The sequence below is a fragment of the Garra rufa genome, chromosome 1 (assembly GCF_049309525.1).
Source record: "Garra rufa chromosome 1, GarRuf1.0, whole genome shotgun sequence".
NCBI classification, from domain to species: domain Eukaryota; kingdom Metazoa; phylum Chordata; class Actinopteri; order Cypriniformes; family Cyprinidae; genus Garra; species Garra rufa.
Genome location: NC_133361.1, coordinates 1,509,643 through 1,527,252, shown reverse-complemented (window position 1 = coordinate 1,527,252; position 17,610 = coordinate 1,509,643). Strand labels below are relative to the sequence as shown.

Below are 17,610 nucleotides of genomic sequence, written 5' to 3'. Positions count from 1 at the left end.
CTCTGTGGGCGGGGCTAAACAGACAGCGACGTAGGATCTGTGGGCGGGGCTAAACAGACAGCGACGTAGGACTCTGTGTGCGGGGCTAAACAGACAGCGACGTAGAGTCTGTGGGCAGGGCTAAACAGACAGTGATGTTGAAGCAGGCCTTGCTCTTCTTCAGTGGAGGCAGTGTTTAGCCGCAGTATTACTTCATAGAGTAGAACATTCCACAACCTTTCATTTTGGCAAACTGGCTTTAATAAAAGCTGTTTTTAGACTAACGAGGAAGCTTACAGGATGTTTTTGTGGTACAATGACCTCTTAAAAGAGATCAAAAGATAAAGGCAATTTGGATTTGTCAGTTCATGACACTCTTAATATAAATATTTGTAAGAATGGGGAGATGAATCCCCTGATTGTCCCAGGTAAAGATTCAAAGCCTCGTCGTGTCAAGCACAGTGCCAGCTATAAAAACCTAGAAAAATATATTTCATCTGCCTAAAATGTTCCTAGATATCGTTTCTTAGCAAAGTGCATACACCTAACATTGGAGCCTTGTGTCATACGTAACATCACAAGTGTATTTTGCTGCACTGTGCATCGATCAGTAAAAACAAGCCAGAACACCTTCACAAACAGATTTGTCTGATTTCTCTGTTACCTCTCCTCCCGTCCGCATCTGCCTGGAAGCCGTCGTTGTCGGTGCCAGTTTTCAGGTCCGGCGGAGCCGCCGGTTGCTCCCTGGGGCTCGTCCAGCCCGTGAAGTCCAGCGGCGGATCTTTCGGACGAGCGTTGCGCTTGCAGGTGAAGCAGACCTGAGTGAAGCCATGTCCCAGCAGCAGCACCCAGCCGTTAGCGGTCAGCGCCACGCAGATCACGGGCTCGTCCCAGAGCGGGCTGCGGCCCATGGCGTGGTTCCCGTACGTGAGGAGCGTGATCCAGACGAGCCACAGGCAGGAGCTCAGCAGCAGCGTCAGGACCAGCAGCGCCGCCTGCAGTTTGTTCTGCCGACGCGTCCGTCCGGTGTAGCTGTAGCTGTAGGTGACGCACGTGTGCCGGAGGAAGCGGAGCGCCGTCATCAGCGCCGCGGCTAACAGGACCATCACGTAAATCTGTAGCATGGCAAACTCTGACTGTGAAAACTGGCACGTCCTCTTGTCCTGCACCAGCACCACCAGCAGCCACTCTGTTGCTACGATCACCTGCACCAGCGCTAGCCCCACGGCCACACCCACCTCCCTCCACCCGCGCGCCAGAGCCACGCCCAGCAGAGCCAGACCGCGCGCAAGTAGAGAGGCGAACGCCACGCCGAACAACACGCCGAACGCAAACACCCGCACAGGACATGTCCGCGGGGACAGAGAGATGATGAAGGAGTAGGGAAGGGCAAATATGCCGGCCGTGGCCAACAGGAAGAGCAGCAGCGCCGGCGTGCCGGACCGCCGACGAGACACACACGCCATCCGCAGCAGCAGAACCAGCATCAGCACCACGCAGCTCACGAACCCCGCGCCGGACACGGCCTGGACCGCGATCCCCCACACGTCACACAGCGGCCAGTACTCTGGAGCCAGTGCGGAGCCGCAGCCCACCGGACGGGAGCCGTTCCAGCTCTGAACCCGGACCAGAAGCTCCATGGAGGTGGGTGAATCGGACGTAGACCGCAGATGAGATGATGGAGGACCACAGGAGGACGATGCTGAAGCGATTTTCTCTTCTGTCTCTAATGCTAACAATGATCATAACAGTGATCTACAGGAAAGACAGAGAACTTTCAGTTACTTTTGCTCAAACGCTTTACATTCAAATATCTGTGTTTTCACCACAGAGCCAGAGAAAGTCAGCAAAATGATGTTGAATAAGTCAAGTCAGCTTTATAGCGCTTTATGCAGTACCAGTTGTGTCACAGCAGCTCCACAAACTAAACAGGAAACAGGACTTTAGCTTGGCTCAAGAAAGCCCAGCCTATAAGTTTAAATTACTTGTAAAAGCTTGAAGTTTAAATTGTGAAATATAGATAGATAGTTTTTTAAAAATATATTAGAATGGATGCTTAAATAAGTGGTTGCTAAGGTATTTAAGTAGTTGCTAGGGAGTTGCTTTACAGTTACTAAGGTGCTCAGGGTGGCACCCCACCCATTGGGTACTATCCAGTTGATAGGGTGTTTTAGGTGGTTGCTACGCTGTTGCTAGGGTACTCGGGGTGTTTGATAGCCTGTTTCTATGTAGTTGCTTTTAGGTTGTTGTTAGCATGCCCTAGGCTAGTTATTAGGCTTGGAGTAGTGATAGAATAGTCTTGGCTCATTTGAACATTGCATCAATGTAAGTCTGTGGGTTTTTAATTGTGACCCTGGACCACAAAACCAGTCTTAAGTCGCTGGGGTATATTTGTAGCAATAGCCAAAAATACATTGCATGGGTCAAAATTTTTGACTTTTCTTTTATGCCAAAAATCATTGAGAAATTAAGTAAAGTTCATGTTCCATGAAGATTTTTTGTAAAATTCCTAGTGTAAACATGTCAAAATGTAATTTTTGATTTGTTAAATGCATTGTTAAGAACCTAATTTGGACAACTTTAAAGGTGATTTTCTCAGTCTTTTTGATTTTTTTGCATCCTCAGATTTCTGATTTCAAATAGATGTATCTCAGCCAAATAGTGTCCTATTCCAAACCATACATCAATAGAAAGCTTATTTATTGAGCTTTCATATGATGTATAAATCTTAGTTTTGTCAAATTTAACCTAATGACTGGTTTTGTGGTCCAGGGTCACAATTATTAATTATTTTTATAAAAACTGTAAGTATGATTGTTAGAAAAGATAAAGTTAAATAACTTCAGAACAGTCTGAAGATCTGGCTGAGTTTGGTGGTTGTAGAGTTAAAGTCCCAGGAGGAGACACATTTCACGAGTTCGCCCTTACATCTAATCTGCTTGAGCGAGCATTAAGCATATTTTGGCGTGCTGTCCGGGGGAAGGGTTCCGGGCCGGAATACAGGCCGGAACCAGAGAACTCCCCCTGCTAGTGTAGGATCGAAACAGATTAGAAGTGGGGAGTAGGGGTGGAGGAGGGATGCCAAGAAACTATCGCTGGATGGAGGTAAGACGGCTGGTAATATATAGAGGATGCGCTGATTGAATGATTGGTTAAACAGGTTGCACCTGTGCCGAATGGGTTGATTATCTGATCGTGCTCCTCCTGAACCTTGTTTAATCAAACATCATTTAGTCTCAGAAGAATAATAACTATACGTTTACATTTTCTTTCTCAAGTACAAATTCTGGCATGAAACTCTAGATGGTGCAGTGCGATAGGTCTAACCAATCAGCTTGCTGCTCAACATTCAAATATATGTCTAGTGGTTGCTGTAGCAGTTGCAGCGTGCTCCACCTCCACCTTCCCCAGCTCCACCTGTATAGATCTGCTTCGGGCTGATTGATGTGTGCTATATGGGTTATTTCATGTTATATGTGCAGCAGCAGTATTTCTTACATGCTCACAGCAGCATGTTGTGGATGTATTGGCAGTAGCAACGTTTCTGTGATTGAACATTAGTACAACAATTAAGTTAAAGTGAAATCACGTCTTTGCTTTTAAGCCTTCTGTCACGTTAAAGGTGCAGTGTGTAGGTTTTTGCAGCATCTAGTACAATACAGGATTAAAATCTTTTAAGGAATAATATTTACTTAATCATTCAATAAAACTATGTTATTTGTGAATATCACTGTTACTTGTTCATCATTGTGTCAGTGTTTTTATGCAAGCTGATTCTAAGTTAATAAAAACATAATGGTTCATTAAGGTCTTTACCCCTGAAAACATAGTTATTGCACCTCTGTCTAGAGATCATCTTAAATATTACACGGTGCACCTTTAACATCTTTTCAAAATCACGGCTTCAAAAAAATAGGTTGTTTATTTTTGGAACTGTCACTGCTGGTCATATTTTTGCTTTGATTAGTGATTGCATTTTTACCATTTAGAAGAATTTGTTTTTGAAAATTTTATTTTTGTTGATTATTATTAAGCTGCAGGCTTAGGCTCACACAAGTGACTGCAAGTTAATTTAATTAAGAAGATTCAATTATTTATTTTAATTATTTTGCCTTCTTTTCCACTGTTACAAAAGGTTCTATATGTTTCCTAAAATAAAATATACTGTGTTCCGTTAAAAAAAAAAAAAAAAAAAAAACGTCATGACATGTAAATATAGCATTGTAAGAGCAGTAATTACAATACCGTGAAACCGTGAAACCGTGATATTTTTATCCAAGGTTATCATACCTTGCCTATTCTCAGGATTCACAGATGAGCAGAAAGTTCGCAAAACAGTGTTTATTTGAAATAGCAATCTTTTGTAATATTATAAGAGTCTCTTCAGTTATTTTTAGTCAGTTCAATTCTTCTTGGAGTAATAAGCATATTAATGTCTTCAAAGGGTTCCAGTAGTAGTGTTTCTATGTATTTCAGCGCTTTAATTTATCAAAGTATCCTTTATTTTTGTACACATTTTGCATTTATGGTCTTTAACATCAAGTAATTGTGTGTTTGTAGTTTTTGGACTGTAAGTGTGTAAATGTCCTGCTGGTGAAGCTGATGAAGACGGATGTGTTGCTCTTCCTCTCCAGGACAAAAGCTCAGTTGTGACGCCGTTATCAGTGATTTTATCTTCTGCTTTAACAAATGTCTTTCCTGCTAGAGATCATCTTCACTCGTTCACGTTTCACATCATTTCTCTGTTAGGTTTGTCATCTGGGTTAGGGTTAGTTTTTAAATGTTTAGATATTATTTGCTGCTTTTGTGTCTGATGTGTGTGTGTGTGTGTGTGTGTGTGTGTGTGTGTGTGTGTGTGTGTGTGTGTGTGTGTGTGTGTGTGTGTGTGTGTGTGTGTGAAAACACATTTTTCTTGAGCAAGAGCGTAAAAAAGAGTTTTAAACCTCAATCACACACAGCAGACATGATTTACAGTCACCTGATCACATTCATAATCTATGAGACTGATTGTATTTAGAGAGGAAAGTGTCGTACCTGCAGCCTGTGGCTCCGTCCATCACAGTCTGTCTGTCTGATTGTGTTTCTGACTGTGTGTGTGTGTGTCAGTGTTTGTGTCAGTCGGTCATCTGTCTCTCTCTCAGCTGTAGGTGGATGGGAGGAGCTGAGGGACACACAGATGATGAACTGATCAGATTTGTTTCTACTCTTCCTGTCTGTGTGTGTGTGTGTGTGTGTGTGTGTGTGTGTGTGTGTGTGTGTGTGTGTGTGTGTGTGTGTGTGTGTGTGTGTGTGTGTGTGTGTCACACACATCAATCGTTCTTGATGATGGTGTGGTAATGTGTTTTTCATAATGGTTGTTTAATGATATTCATCGGCCTGTTATGATATTTGCTTTTATTCCACTGCAATAAAGTCAACAGAGTTACTGAAAATAGAAACTTTAATTGGATTTCTACTCCGGAAATCACACGTGACACATTTAATCATATAAATGTGTTTATGGGACAGGCTCTATGAGACAGAGGAAGTGATGTCGCCAGAAACACCTTCTGCCATTGGTCAGCGTTTAGGGCGGAGTCGCAGCTAGGGGCGTGTCTTAACCTTGATGACTAGGTTGATTGACAGCTGGGGTGCGGGAGGGGATAAGTTGTCGTCTTATGGCAACATATACAAAATATAAAATATTATATAATAATAATAACAATAGCAATCATATCAATAATGACAGTGTCCATGTGTTAAATCAGTCCTTTACCATCATCATCACACATCATAACCACACGACAACATCGAGTACAAGGGGGCGGGGCCGTGGGATGAGAGGGGCGGGGCTGAAGGCGGTGATGTGGAGGAGGCGGGGTTTAGATGATGCCGTATTTGGCCAGATCGCTGAGCTCCATGTCTCCGAACGCCTCCCATGGGCACACGACGGTGATGTCTGTCACGGGACGAGACACAGGCGTTAGCAAACACTGAGCACAGAGTATGTGTGTGAGAACATGTGTGTCGCTGTGACTCACCTGTGCCCAGACCCTCCATACCAGGAATGTCATCCCCGAACCTGCAGACCAGAGAGAAAGTGACTCAATGACTGAAGCACAAGTGAGCACCTGGTGGTTATCATGTCATGGGAAACAAATGTCCCCACAAGGATAGAAATACCAGTAAAGTTTGACCTTGTGGGGACATTTTTCAGGTTATAAATCATGCAGAATTTGTACAGTATAACAACCATTACGCCTATGGAATATCCCCATAAAACATGTAAACCCAACATGTGAGTGAGTGTGTGTTCGTACCCTTTCTGCCCAGGTTTGGGGGCCTTGCTCTTGAAGGTGCGTGTCTGTCTCTGCTTGAATTTGGGCGGCCCTTTCTTGGGTGTGGTTGGTCCGGTGGTGCTGCCGGGTGTCGCCAGAGCACTTCCTGCAGGAGGAGCAGCGTTCATGTCTGCGCTTCCCTGAAACACAGCCAACAGGAGCGACGCTTATGATCTGAGTGCGTCACAGAATCTGGGATTATGGGATTATGCCACTGGAACTGGAACATTTCTCTCTCTTTCGATTATCGTCCTCTTGCACCGATCGCCGTCACTAGCCTCCTTCAGCTCTAATGCCATCCGCATGTGTTGATTTATCTCATGAACACGCCGGTGTCAACAGTCTGTCAGTCATGCAGCAATTATGAAATACACTGCAAAGTATTGTTTGTCTCGTTTCCAGCCAAAATATCAAAAAACTCTTTAATCAAGAAGGATTTTCTAGATGAGATCTTGTATTGAGAAAAAAAGCTTTAGTGCATTTTATCTTGGAACAAGCAAAATAATCTGCCAATGTGGTAAGTAAAATAATCCTGCTTTCTGTTTGCAATATGATTTACCCTTTATGAATTTAAATTTAAGCTTACCCCATTGGCAGATTATTCGGATTGTTCTAAGCAAAAACTCTTGAGAAAATACGTTTTTCGGAAAACAAGAAAATAATTTTCACTTCCCTGCTGAAAAAAACAGCGTATGTTTTGGTGCTGGGATGCTGGTTTTAGCTGGTTTAAGCTGGTCATGTTGCATAAACCAGCTAAAACCAGCATCCCAGCACCAAAACATACCTGACCAGCATATGCTGTGTTTTTTTCAGCAGGGTCGTCTAGAAAATCTTGCTCGATTTAAGAACTTTTAGATTTTTGCTAAGTAAGAAAAGCATTTTTTGCATTGAATTTTTTTTTGCATTTTTGAATTGGATGTTCCTGACGTGTCAGACGTCGATCAGATTATCATCTCAGCATAATCCACGTCAAACACTGATTTTCATCTCGCTTAAGAACATTAATCTGATTAACACAATAGACTTACGAGATCTCCTTTATCTGCCTGATTATAAACAGACGCTGATCAGAAGTTCAGAGAATCACATCTTCATCTGATCATGACTATTTCACACCAACAGCATGTCAGTTTTCCTGCTTTAAGCACCAGAACGTAGAACAGAAACCTAGTAAACTAACCTACGCAAAACACAAACTAGACCTGATATAGAGCAGATCATTGATCAGCTGTGAACTACGGATCTGACAAGTGTTGCTGTAGTTAACTGAAGTGAGTGTGTTACCTGTGTCTGTGGTCCGTGAGCGGCGTGTGTCTCTCTGTGGAATGAGGCTGTTGGTCTCTTCTGTTCTCTTATAGTCTCACTGGAGGTCAGAGAGCAGCTCCTCCCTCAGCTCTGCGGCTCCTGTTCGGGAAACACTAATGGACTTAAGGCTCTTTAGACTTCATCAGGTGTGTGTGTGTGTGTGTGTGTGTGTGTGTGTGCGGTCATGACACTTTAATCTTGAGGTTAGGGTCTCGTTTTCTGAACATGTGAGAAGATGCAGCATTTCACAAACTCAAGAAAATAGACTAATGTTTCTGTCATCATTTGCTTCTCCAGATCAAATCTTGTCAGACTTTTGTCACGACTGTGTTTCACAAAACACATGGTTTCGAAGCAGCTTTACAGAGAGCCTTACTGTTGCGTCTATAATGCTTCTCCATAGGGCGAGGGTGATATATGACGCCCGGCAGTGTATTTATAGTGTTATCTAGTACATATATCACGGCTTGCTTTGACTCAAACAAAATAAGAGATTTATATGTGAGAGGTTCTCGAAGAGGGTTTATGAAACAGGTTATAAGCCTAACGTTTGTTGTGTATTTGAGTTGTTACACTGTAAAAAAAAATCCGTAAAATTTACGGTAAAAAACTGGCAGCTGTGGTTGCCAGAATTTTACCGTAAAAAATACGGTAGCAATGTTTTACATTTTAAGTTTTTCACTTAAATTTACAGGGAAATACCATAATTTCATACAAAAAAAACATAACTCATATAATGGTAATGTACCAACTTTTTGAAGCACTGAAATCTGTTTTGTACCTTTGTAATACAATGGTAACCACCAAAAGCAGGTGATGATGACAACATCACATGATGAGCCAAAGCCCATCGCACGGAGGTTTTAAATAATAACATATATAGACGGTGCACAGAGTCATTCACGCAAACACTAAACACCATCATGGTAACACACATAAAACTGAAATAATGCAAAAAACATTAATTTAACAACATTAGATGTAACATGCAACCTTAATGTACACAACTGCCAAGAAAAAAATTAAGATGAAGTTATTTCAACAACAAAAAAATCAAATAAAAAAATGAAATACAGGGAATTCTGGGAATGTCAATTTACGGTTATTCACTGTAAATTTTACGTTCTTTTTCACTTCCAAAAACGGTATACTACCGTAAAATTAAATGCAATGTCCAACACAGTTTTTCACCGTATATAGAAGGGGAACTTACCGTTAACCATTTCACAGGTTCTTACCGTAGCATTTTTACAGTTTTTTACCGTTAAATTCACTGTCATTTTTACAGTGATAGTCTGTTGTGTATATGAGTGATATCCCACTCTGTATCCGCACAGATATGATTACGGTCTGATATAGAGTGATATAGAGCCTCACCTAGACCAGATCTTCTGGAGTTTGCTGCTGGTTCTGATGTCTCTATATTGTTTTAAGTCAATCTAACAGGCAGTCTTCAGTCTCAGTAATCTATTATTTGTTCCAGAGCAGTAAAGAACTGGCCAAGATAAGGCGTGTTCATGAGCGTTGAACGGTCGCTGACGCCCTGGAGCTCACATCTACAAAAAAGTCGAAACTAATTTTCAAATAGGTGCGTTTAACTTTATAAACAAACCACACATTTGAAGTTTAAATAACTGCATTCTCACCTTAAAACCTCTTAAAACTTCATTCCGTGACACAACAACAGTAGTGTTTGTGAAATGCTATCAGGTTTGGTCTTTCGTCATGCTGCAAGCGGAGCGATACAAACAGAGGAATGGTTCCTGTGGCCGTACTGGGAGAGTAACTCACCTCTGAGCCAATCAGATTCGAGGACCAGAGCAAACTGTTGTATAATTGTAGATATAGTGTACTTGTTGTACTCCATTAGAACCAGTGTCTATAATGTGTGTTGCTACAGTGTGACAACAGCATTCTTTCAATTGACATTAATTTATTTTAACAGGACCTGAAAAAGGAAAGAGTGACACACTGTACCCTTCCACTACACACACACACACACACACACACACACACACACACACACACACACACACACACACACACACACACACACACACACACACTCACACACACACACACACACACACACACACACACACACACACACACACACACACACACACTCACACACTCACACACACACACACACACACACACACACACACACACACACTCTCTCACACACACACACACACACACACACACACACACACACACACACTCTCACACACATTTGTTTTTGTGAAATGTGGGGACATTCCATAGGCGTAATGGTTTTTATACTGTACAAACCGTACTTTCTATCACCCTACACCTTCCCTACACCTAAACCTAGCCCTCACAGGAGACTGTGCATATCTTTACATTCTCAAAAAAACGTATTCTGTATGATTTATAAGCCTTTTGAAAAGTGGGGACATGGGCAATGTCCTCATAAGTCACCCTCTCCTTGTAATACCTATGTCATACCCATGTTATTACACACATTTGTGTCCTGATATGTCACAAAAACATGCCCACTCACACACACACACACACACACACACACACACACACACACACACACACACACTCACACACACACACACACACACACACACACACACACACACACTCACACACACACACACACACACTCACACACACACACACACACACACACACACACACACACACACACACACACACACACACTCACACACACACACACACACACACACACACACACACACACTCACACACACACACACACACACACACACACACACACACACACACACACACACACACACACAAACACAAGACTGTGGCTGGTTTGAGTTCCTGTGTGTGGAGCTGAATACTGATCTAGTTGTGTCTGTGAACCATGCAGCAAAATCACCAGCTGTTCGAGAGATGGTTGAGTTTGGGCCGCTGATCATGAAGAACATCAGATAGCCAGGGTTAGAAGGACTAGCACATTAGGGCCTGGAGGAGAGAGGACAGATATCGTCTAGACAAGAAGCTGAAGTCAGTCGCTGTATTCACATCCAGAGATGAGAAATGGCTGAGAGAGCTGAATTTGTACTAAGAAAGGTGCTTTAGTTTCATCACCAGTTTAGTTCAGTTTCACTAACAAACTGTCAGATGACTCTTAAATAACAAACTAGAGATTCTGCTTTTTTAAATGGGATGTGTCATTGTGACCAAACCTTCATTTCTTTTGAGAGGAGCATCTTGTTTTTTCATTGTTGGTGAGTGTTGAGCGTCACAACCTTCAGCAGATCAGTGCTTTATTAGTTGACTGAAATCATCTTTAGTGTGAGACAGACAGATGGTTTTTGTTCATTAAAAGGAATTGTTATAACATTTTGGACTTTTCCAGCTCAGGCTGCGGTCGGTTTCTCTGGTGTTCGCAGCGACAGCGTCACGAAGATGGATCTGGAAACGAGGGACGCGACAGACTTGAGCACTATAATCCGGTTTAGAGCTTTTCCGTGCGCATTAGATGTTCCTGAAGCGACTGAGGAGACTCTTTCTGAGAGGGGGATTGTGGGTAATTGAATGTGACCAAACAGGGCCTGTCGCGTCAGTGCTCTTCACATAACACGCTTAACGCGGTAAACGTGGTAAACACAATGGTAAAGGTATCAAATCTTATTCTCACTGTAACATGCTGTTTCGGTTCGGTCGCATTCTTGATGGATTTGTCACATAGAATTATAACAGGATTCTTTATTTTATACTGTAGATAATGTTCCTGTTTATTTCCAGCTTTGTTTTAAATGGTCTCAGATATTTGGACTTGGATGCATTTCTTTCTGTGAAATTCTTTGTTTGTGTTCTTTCTTTATGTAATCATTCCATCGGATGGCGTTATATATATAGAAGGCTGTTAATGTGATTATATGGGACTGAAGATCCAGTCAGGAAGAGGTTTAGAGGAGATTACGGCTGACGCTGACACCTCTCACATAGTTTGTTCCTGGTGAGAGTTTCATCGCTCTGTTTCTTCTGAAACATCCAAACTGATCCCGCTAACTGGTGCCTGATGTCAGCCAGAAAAACTCAGAAGAAAGACGAGATTTTCTTCATGTTTTGCAGATAAATAATAGTAAGGCATGGATTTGGATTCAAAAACTCTTCATAGACAGAAAGCGCAGAGCACTCAGCACAACATCTTTAAACAAATCAGCCCTCATTTCTGTGACGTTCAGGTCATTCAGAGCATGTCTCAAGATGCGTTTAGCACTGCTTTTCATTATTTGTAGAGTTAGAATGTCATGAAGTGAGATGCAGTTTTATGGTGTGAACAGAAGGGGGCGTAATGACACTGTGTGTGTGTGTGTGTGTGTGTGTGTGTGTGTGTGTGTGTGTGTGTGTGTGTGTGTGTGTGTGTGTCTGCATAAAGACATTGATTCTCTTTAACCATGTATTTCACATTCTCCTTTGCTCTTTTCTCACAACATTTTAGGTTGCTTAACAGTCAAGTCGCCTTTATTTATATAGCGCTTTGTCAAACAGGAAAACAGTGTGTAAATGATGACAATTGAACAAAATTCAATTCTGCTGTAAAGCAGCTTTAAAAGAGGCCGATAGTAAACAGTCTATATTTCTGTTATTTTCAGGGCATTGTTCATTCGGTGATTGTCATCGTAGGCCCAGTTCAGTTCTCTACCAATAGCATCAGTATGATTAAGGTGATAGTACTGTAATATTATTGTAACAGGATTTGTAGAATTACCATTTTTACCAGTTAAAAGGTCCATTGTTGTGGTGAAAACTGCATCTGTAATTGATTAAACTGTGGCTGCTCAAACTGATCCGTAGGAACATGTTTCTCATTTGTGATCAGATTTCCAGTAAATCAGCCCAACAAAACACATCCAGCTGAATGAAGGCCACTGCGATCAAGGAAACATTGACTGTAGCGCCCCATAGAGGACAAACACAAGCTTACACAGAGATATTAAAATGCTGTTTGAGAGAGAAAGGACCTGTGTTATGAAGAGAACAACAGTAAGCTCTAAACAACTAAACAATTGAATGTTTCACTGCTGTTTGACTCTCTCTGACTCTCCTGCTGTGCTTCAGATCTTTTGCATCTAGTCCATTACTTCTCTCAGTTTTTTGTTCATGTTTTAAAGCTAAAGGTGATCAGGTTTTCTCTGTGGCTCATATGGGTTCTGGAATAGTCTTCCTCTTTATATTAGATCTTCTCCTTCTGTTTCTGTGTTTGGTTTGGAAGCTTCATTTCCAAGGCTCTATCTAGCTCAGGTCCAGAGATATGGGGATCTCAATGCAGATCCATGTCCAAATGGCTGAATCTTACTCGCTTTCAGTGGCTGAAAACAAAATGTGGGTCACTTTCAGCTGATACTTACAGTATTTAAAGGGGAATGTCTGAAGAATAAATCATGTTGAAACTAGAAATGTATTTTGTTTTGCTCTATCAAAGCATTTGCATGGAGCACACCTGTCTGAATACACTCAAATGGTCAAACTGAGGCAGTAGACTAATCATACGGTTGTATATATATGTAAATCAGATCAGATATCTTATAAATTTACAGGCACTCAAACTTCGAAGAAATAATATTTATGTCTCTCAAACAAGGTATAATCCATGCAGCTATTTTGACACTTTATATTAGGTGGCCTTAACTATTATGTACTTACATAAAAAAATAAGTACAATGTACTTAATGTGGTCATATTGCAATGCATGGAGGATGGAAAAAAGTGAGTGTATGATACACTGTAGCCAGTCCTGTTGGTCTCAGCTCATAAATGATTTAAAAAAGCTGGTTAAGAGTAACAATTCTTTTATAACTTACCAAGTAAGAAACCTAATAACTTTTTCCACTCTACAAATCAATGCTCTAACTGCAGAAATAAAAGTAGTAATTATGTTTTTTTGCTGGAAAATTGAACAAATGCAGCAAAGCACTGGTGATGACACAGTCATATAGGGTTTTAATGACCTCGCATTTCACTTGAACCATCAAAATACGAAAGGAAAAAAAACACTGATTAGTGCTGCTACCTACTTTTAGCTGAAAGGTTAAACAGTCACTAAATGTATCTGATGAGCATGAGCTCATAATGGCGAGTTCACTGATCTATATTAATATAAATATATCAGTGGGAGAGTGTTGTAATCTAAACAAGGTTTGTCCAGGAAATTGATTTTGTTGCTAGGCTTTTGGATAAAGTCTCAAAGGGGGTGAGGAAAATCACTAAATCTAGTGACAAAATCACTAAATGGTCAACATTGATTACAACATAATCAGTTATTAATATTGTGTCCTCTCTTGTTTTTGCATGTGTTCATAATTTCTTAAAAAATTATGAAATCACAATTGGTCATGTTTCATTGCGTTATTATCAGAAATAAAACAATGGACTCTAAGCAAATATGCAATATGCTTACAAAATCAGTGACACATTTTCTTTTTTCTCTTGGCTACTACTATACGGCTATTTATTGACTTTCCAACTGACCGTCAAACCATGCTGCAGAAACAAGACACTTTTATGAGGATTGTGGGCTCTCTTGGAGTTATTAGACACAATATTTTCCTGTTTAATACTGTAAAGCTGCTTTGACACAATCTGTATTGTAAAAATCGCTATATAAACACCAGTGACTATTGACCAGTGGATTCCTCAGCATATCCAATAGCTCAGAACAACATGATGATGGAACAAAAACTATTACTCTCTCTTTTCTAGCACTTTAGATACGGTTGCTACTTTAATCTTAAAGAAGATTAAGAAAGTATAAAATAATGAGCACTCTCACGCCCTGAAGAGAGCAGCCTGGAAAATGGAGCGCAGCTGAAAGACCTGACCTAGGCCCCAGTTAGTCAAGTGCAAACTCCAAGACTATGCGCCATGCTTTAAGGAGAAGAGCAGCACCACCCCTGGAGGGATGAAGACCATCTCTTTTCAACAGGTCAGGTCTGCCCCAGAAACTCGTCCAATTGTCTATGAACCCTATGTTATTCTGCGGGCACCTCTTAGACATCCAGCCGTTGAGTGACGACAGTCTGCTGTGTTTCTCATTAGAGGACCAGAGCATATTACAGTGTCTGACATCGCACTTGCAAATTCACACACCTCTTTAATGTTATTTTTACTACTTTTACTGGCGAAGTTGAACATCATTAGTGCCAACGTGGATAAATGTGCTCCTGGCAAACATTGGACTATGGTGGCTGGTGTCTCTATTTTCACGTTCGCCAATAACTAGAGCACTTTCATCAATGCCCAAAAATAAAAAATAGCTAAATAATGACTATATTCAAAATTTATAATCTCTAAAGCGCATTTATGAGAGCTTCTTCATGGACCGGAGAAGAAGAACCGGCAGCTATTGTAAATGCCCCAGCTGGAGATTGAAGCGGAAGTGAAGACATATAGGCCCAGTTTAACAGACATGGCTTAGACTAAGCCAGGATTAGGCCATAGTTCAGTTAGAACATTTAAGCAATTTTTATAAACATGCTTATAAAAAAACATTACTGGTGTGCATTTTGAGACAGCACAAAGGCACTGATATATTTTAAGATCAACCAGTGCAATTTTATTTCAGTTGAAACTGCTCAGACTTACATTTTAGTCTAGGACTATGCTTAAGCCTTGTCTGTGAAACCGGGGGATAGTGTATATAGTTGTTATTATTGTTTTTTTGTTTTTTTTTTAGCACATTGCTTCAGAAGATAACAGTTGAACCATGGACTACTTTCATGATGTTTCATTACCTTTCTGGGCCTTTGAAGTGAAAGTTGCTTAGGCTGTCATTGGAGGGACAGAAACATTTCAGATTTCATTTAAAATATTTGCAACTGTGTTCCGACGATGAACGGAAGTCTTGGGGCAGGGGTGTCAAACTCAGTTCCTGGAGGACCATAGCCCTGTGGAGTTTAGTTCCAACCAGCTCCAACACACAAACCATGTCGTTTTCGAATAAGCCTGAAGGACTTGTTTAGCTGGATCAGGTGCGTTCGATTAGGGTCGAATCTAAACAGCGCAGGGCTAGGTAGTGTAACACCTGTGTCTCAGGGCAGTGGTTCTCCAGTCCTCGGGGCCCACTGCTCTGCACGTTTTGTAGGTCTCCCTCATTTAACGCACCTGATTCAGATCATCAGCTCCTTAGGAGAGAGATCCATGAACTGAACTGAGTGTGTCAGATTCAGAAACATACTAAATGTGCAGAGCAGTGCGCCCTGAGGACTGGAGTTGAGAGTCTTAGGGGATTGGAACAACTTGAGGGTGAGTCATTCATGACGGAATTTTCATTTTTGGGTGAATTGTCCCTTTAATATTTTGGCTTTCATCAGGGAAAATTTTTTTGAAATGTGCTCGATTCGACACGGAAAGCTTATGTCTTCTGGAGCACCCCCAGTCCTGCACATCTCGTATGTCTCCTTTATTAGACACACCCAACTCAGGTCTTGCAGTCTCTGCTCATGAGCTGATGAGATGAGGGAGACTCACAAACGGGGCAGGACACACTTGCCTGTCAGTTTGGCAGCTTCTGCACAAATGATTGCATTAAATCTTCAAGTGTGTGTCTCGGTGTGCCATCAAACGCCCCACACTCTCATGATTCACGCCCGCTCACACGCTGCAGCCAAATAGCAGGAGCACGTCATCAAAGACTGCAAGTTTGTGTGTGAATGTGTGTTTGTGTGTGTGTGTTTGTGTGTGTCTGTGTGTTGTGGGCCAATCTCTGGGTCTCAAGTGTGTGTTAAATATTTACAGCAGCAGCCTGTTGAACTGCGAAAGATGGGGGAAAAGCATCAGACACTATGTCAGGCATCTAGTGATGGAAGATGAAACGCTCAGTATTTCCATTTCTAAGTGTCTCTGGTTTCCATCTCTCAGTGTTTTTACATCACGAGTCACTTCAGTTGTTCTCCAGTTGTTTTCCAAAGAGCCCGAGGTGGAAAAGAGTGTGACTCTGTGGTTGGTGGCCCGTGTGTTTTGGGTGTTGAGCAATAGTTTGTCCGGTCGGCCTGTCGAACCACACACCGCTCCACCGCTTCACCATCGTAACCAGCAAAACCAGCGTATTTGAGCAGCTGGAGTGCAGAAGCAGAGGCTGTTTTTCAGCTCAGAGCTGTCTGTCTCTCTCTGTGGTGTTATTCAGGTCTGTGTACTCTTTCAGATATGCCAAAGACACGCTCACGCACCTGTGATGTCATCTGTCTGAGTGTTTGTGAGGGAGTTAATGGTGTGATTGAGTCGGTGGAAAGAGCAGAGAGACAGACGGCTCGGGGCGGAGGGCGTGAGGGCTTTATAAGAGCTGGCAAATCATGAAAAACAACCAGAGATTCAAGCAGAGGGTCCACACACAGATTCAGCTCCTCAGGTACGTCAAATATATCTGTCAGATTTGGATAAAATCAGCAGACGTCTAATATTTATCCTTTACATTCAAGAAGTGTGTGTGTGTGTGAGCATCGGTCAGACCGTCAGTCTCAGTGTGTTTCATGTTGTTTTGTGTGTTTCAGACAGATCTGCTGCAGTCATGTGTGTCACTCTTCACTGTGTGTTTCTCTGTGTTGCTCTGGCGCTCGGCGCTTGTTATGGTCTGTAAGAAACTTTTAACAATAACACACACACACACACACACACACACACACACGCACACACACACACATGTGCACTAACAGACGTCTCTCTCTTCTTGTAGATTCTCAGGAGAGCCGCGAGTCATTTGAGGGTAAATGTTCACGATTCGCTTTCTCTCTGTTTTCTTTGGCTTCAATGCAGCACAGCTGTGTTTATATGAATCTGAATAACTGCTTCTAGACTTCTGTCTAAAATCAACTCCAGATCAATGCCGTGGTGGGCGCCAATATCCTTGTGGTTAGTGCGCTGACATTATTGTGCAACTGTGCTCACGGCGACCCCAGATTCCCGCTCTTCTCTCTCCGCCCAGTGCTTTCCTGTCTGCTCTTAACTGTCCGATCCATTAAAGGCACACAAGCACAAAAATATAACTTAAACAAATATC

The 17,610-nt window shown here is 41.9% G+C and overlaps 4 protein-coding genes across 5 annotated transcripts in view; 1 reads left to right on the top strand and 3 right to left on the bottom strand.

Annotated features, from left to right (window-relative positions):
- LOC141327161 (E3 ubiquitin-protein ligase TRIM35-like) overlaps positions 1-17,610 on the bottom strand; it is a 308,396-nt gene that overhangs the window by 119,055 nt on the left and 171,731 nt on the right. The gene's annotated exons all lie outside the window — the stretch shown is intronic.
- On the bottom strand, positions 438-5,251 carry LOC141327421 (G-protein coupled receptor family C group 5 member B). Its single transcript, XM_073835346.1, has 2 exons — positions 5,014-5,251; positions 438-1,734 (listed from the first exon to the last, which is right to left on the bottom strand). The coding sequence occupies exon 2, from the start codon at positions 1,617-1,619 to the stop codon at positions 612-614; it is 1,008 nt and encodes a 335-aa protein (XP_073691447.1). The 5' UTR covers positions 1,620-1,734; positions 5,014-5,251; the 3' UTR covers positions 438-611.
- Positions 5,359-7,705, bottom strand: pde6hb (phosphodiesterase 6H, cGMP-specific, cone, gamma, paralog b). The gene is made up of 4 exons (XM_073835373.1): positions 7,581-7,705; positions 6,279-6,436; positions 6,000-6,040; positions 5,359-5,917 (listed from the first exon to the last, which is right to left on the bottom strand). Exons 2-4 carry the CDS (start codon positions 6,422-6,424, stop codon positions 5,841-5,843), a joined length of 264 nt encoding a protein of 87 aa, XP_073691474.1. The 5' UTR covers positions 6,425-6,436; positions 7,581-7,705; the 3' UTR covers positions 5,359-5,840.
- Positions 16,284-17,610, top strand: part of mgp (matrix Gla protein) — a 3,651-nt gene continuing 2,324 nt past the window's right edge. Inside the window, exons 1-3 of one of the 2 annotated variants that reach the window (XM_073835366.1) lie at positions 16,284-16,962; positions 17,109-17,182; positions 17,287-17,316. In XM_073835366.1, coding sequence (XP_073691467.1) covers positions 16,907-16,962; positions 17,109-17,182; positions 17,287-17,316 — 160 coding nt within the window. In that variant the 5' untranslated portion in view covers positions 16,284-16,906. Of the gene's footprint in view, positions 16,963-17,104; positions 17,183-17,286; positions 17,317-17,610 lie in introns of both variants that reach the window. The other variant, XM_073835367.1, reaches the window with a different exon arrangement.

What these genes read in the sequence shown, in the direction of transcription:
- LOC141327421 (XM_073835346.1), bottom strand. Translation starts at nt 1,619, where the DNA reads ATGGAGCTTCTGGTCCGGGTTCAGAGCTGGAACGGCTCCCGTCCGGTG.
- pde6hb (XM_073835373.1), bottom strand. Translation starts at nt 6,424, where the DNA reads ATGAACGCTGCTCCTCCTGCAGGAAGTGCTCTGGCGACACCCGGCAGC. An exon ending in CCCAAACCTGGGCAGAAAGG is followed by an intron (nt 6,041 to 6,278) that starts GTACGAACACAC and finishes TCTGGTCTGCAG; the next exon opens with GTTCGGGGATGACATTCCTG. An exon ending in TATGGAGGGTCTGGGCACAG is followed by an intron (nt 5,918 to 5,999) that starts GTGAGTCACAGC and finishes GTCCCGTGACAG; the next exon opens with ACATCACCGTCGTGTGCCCA.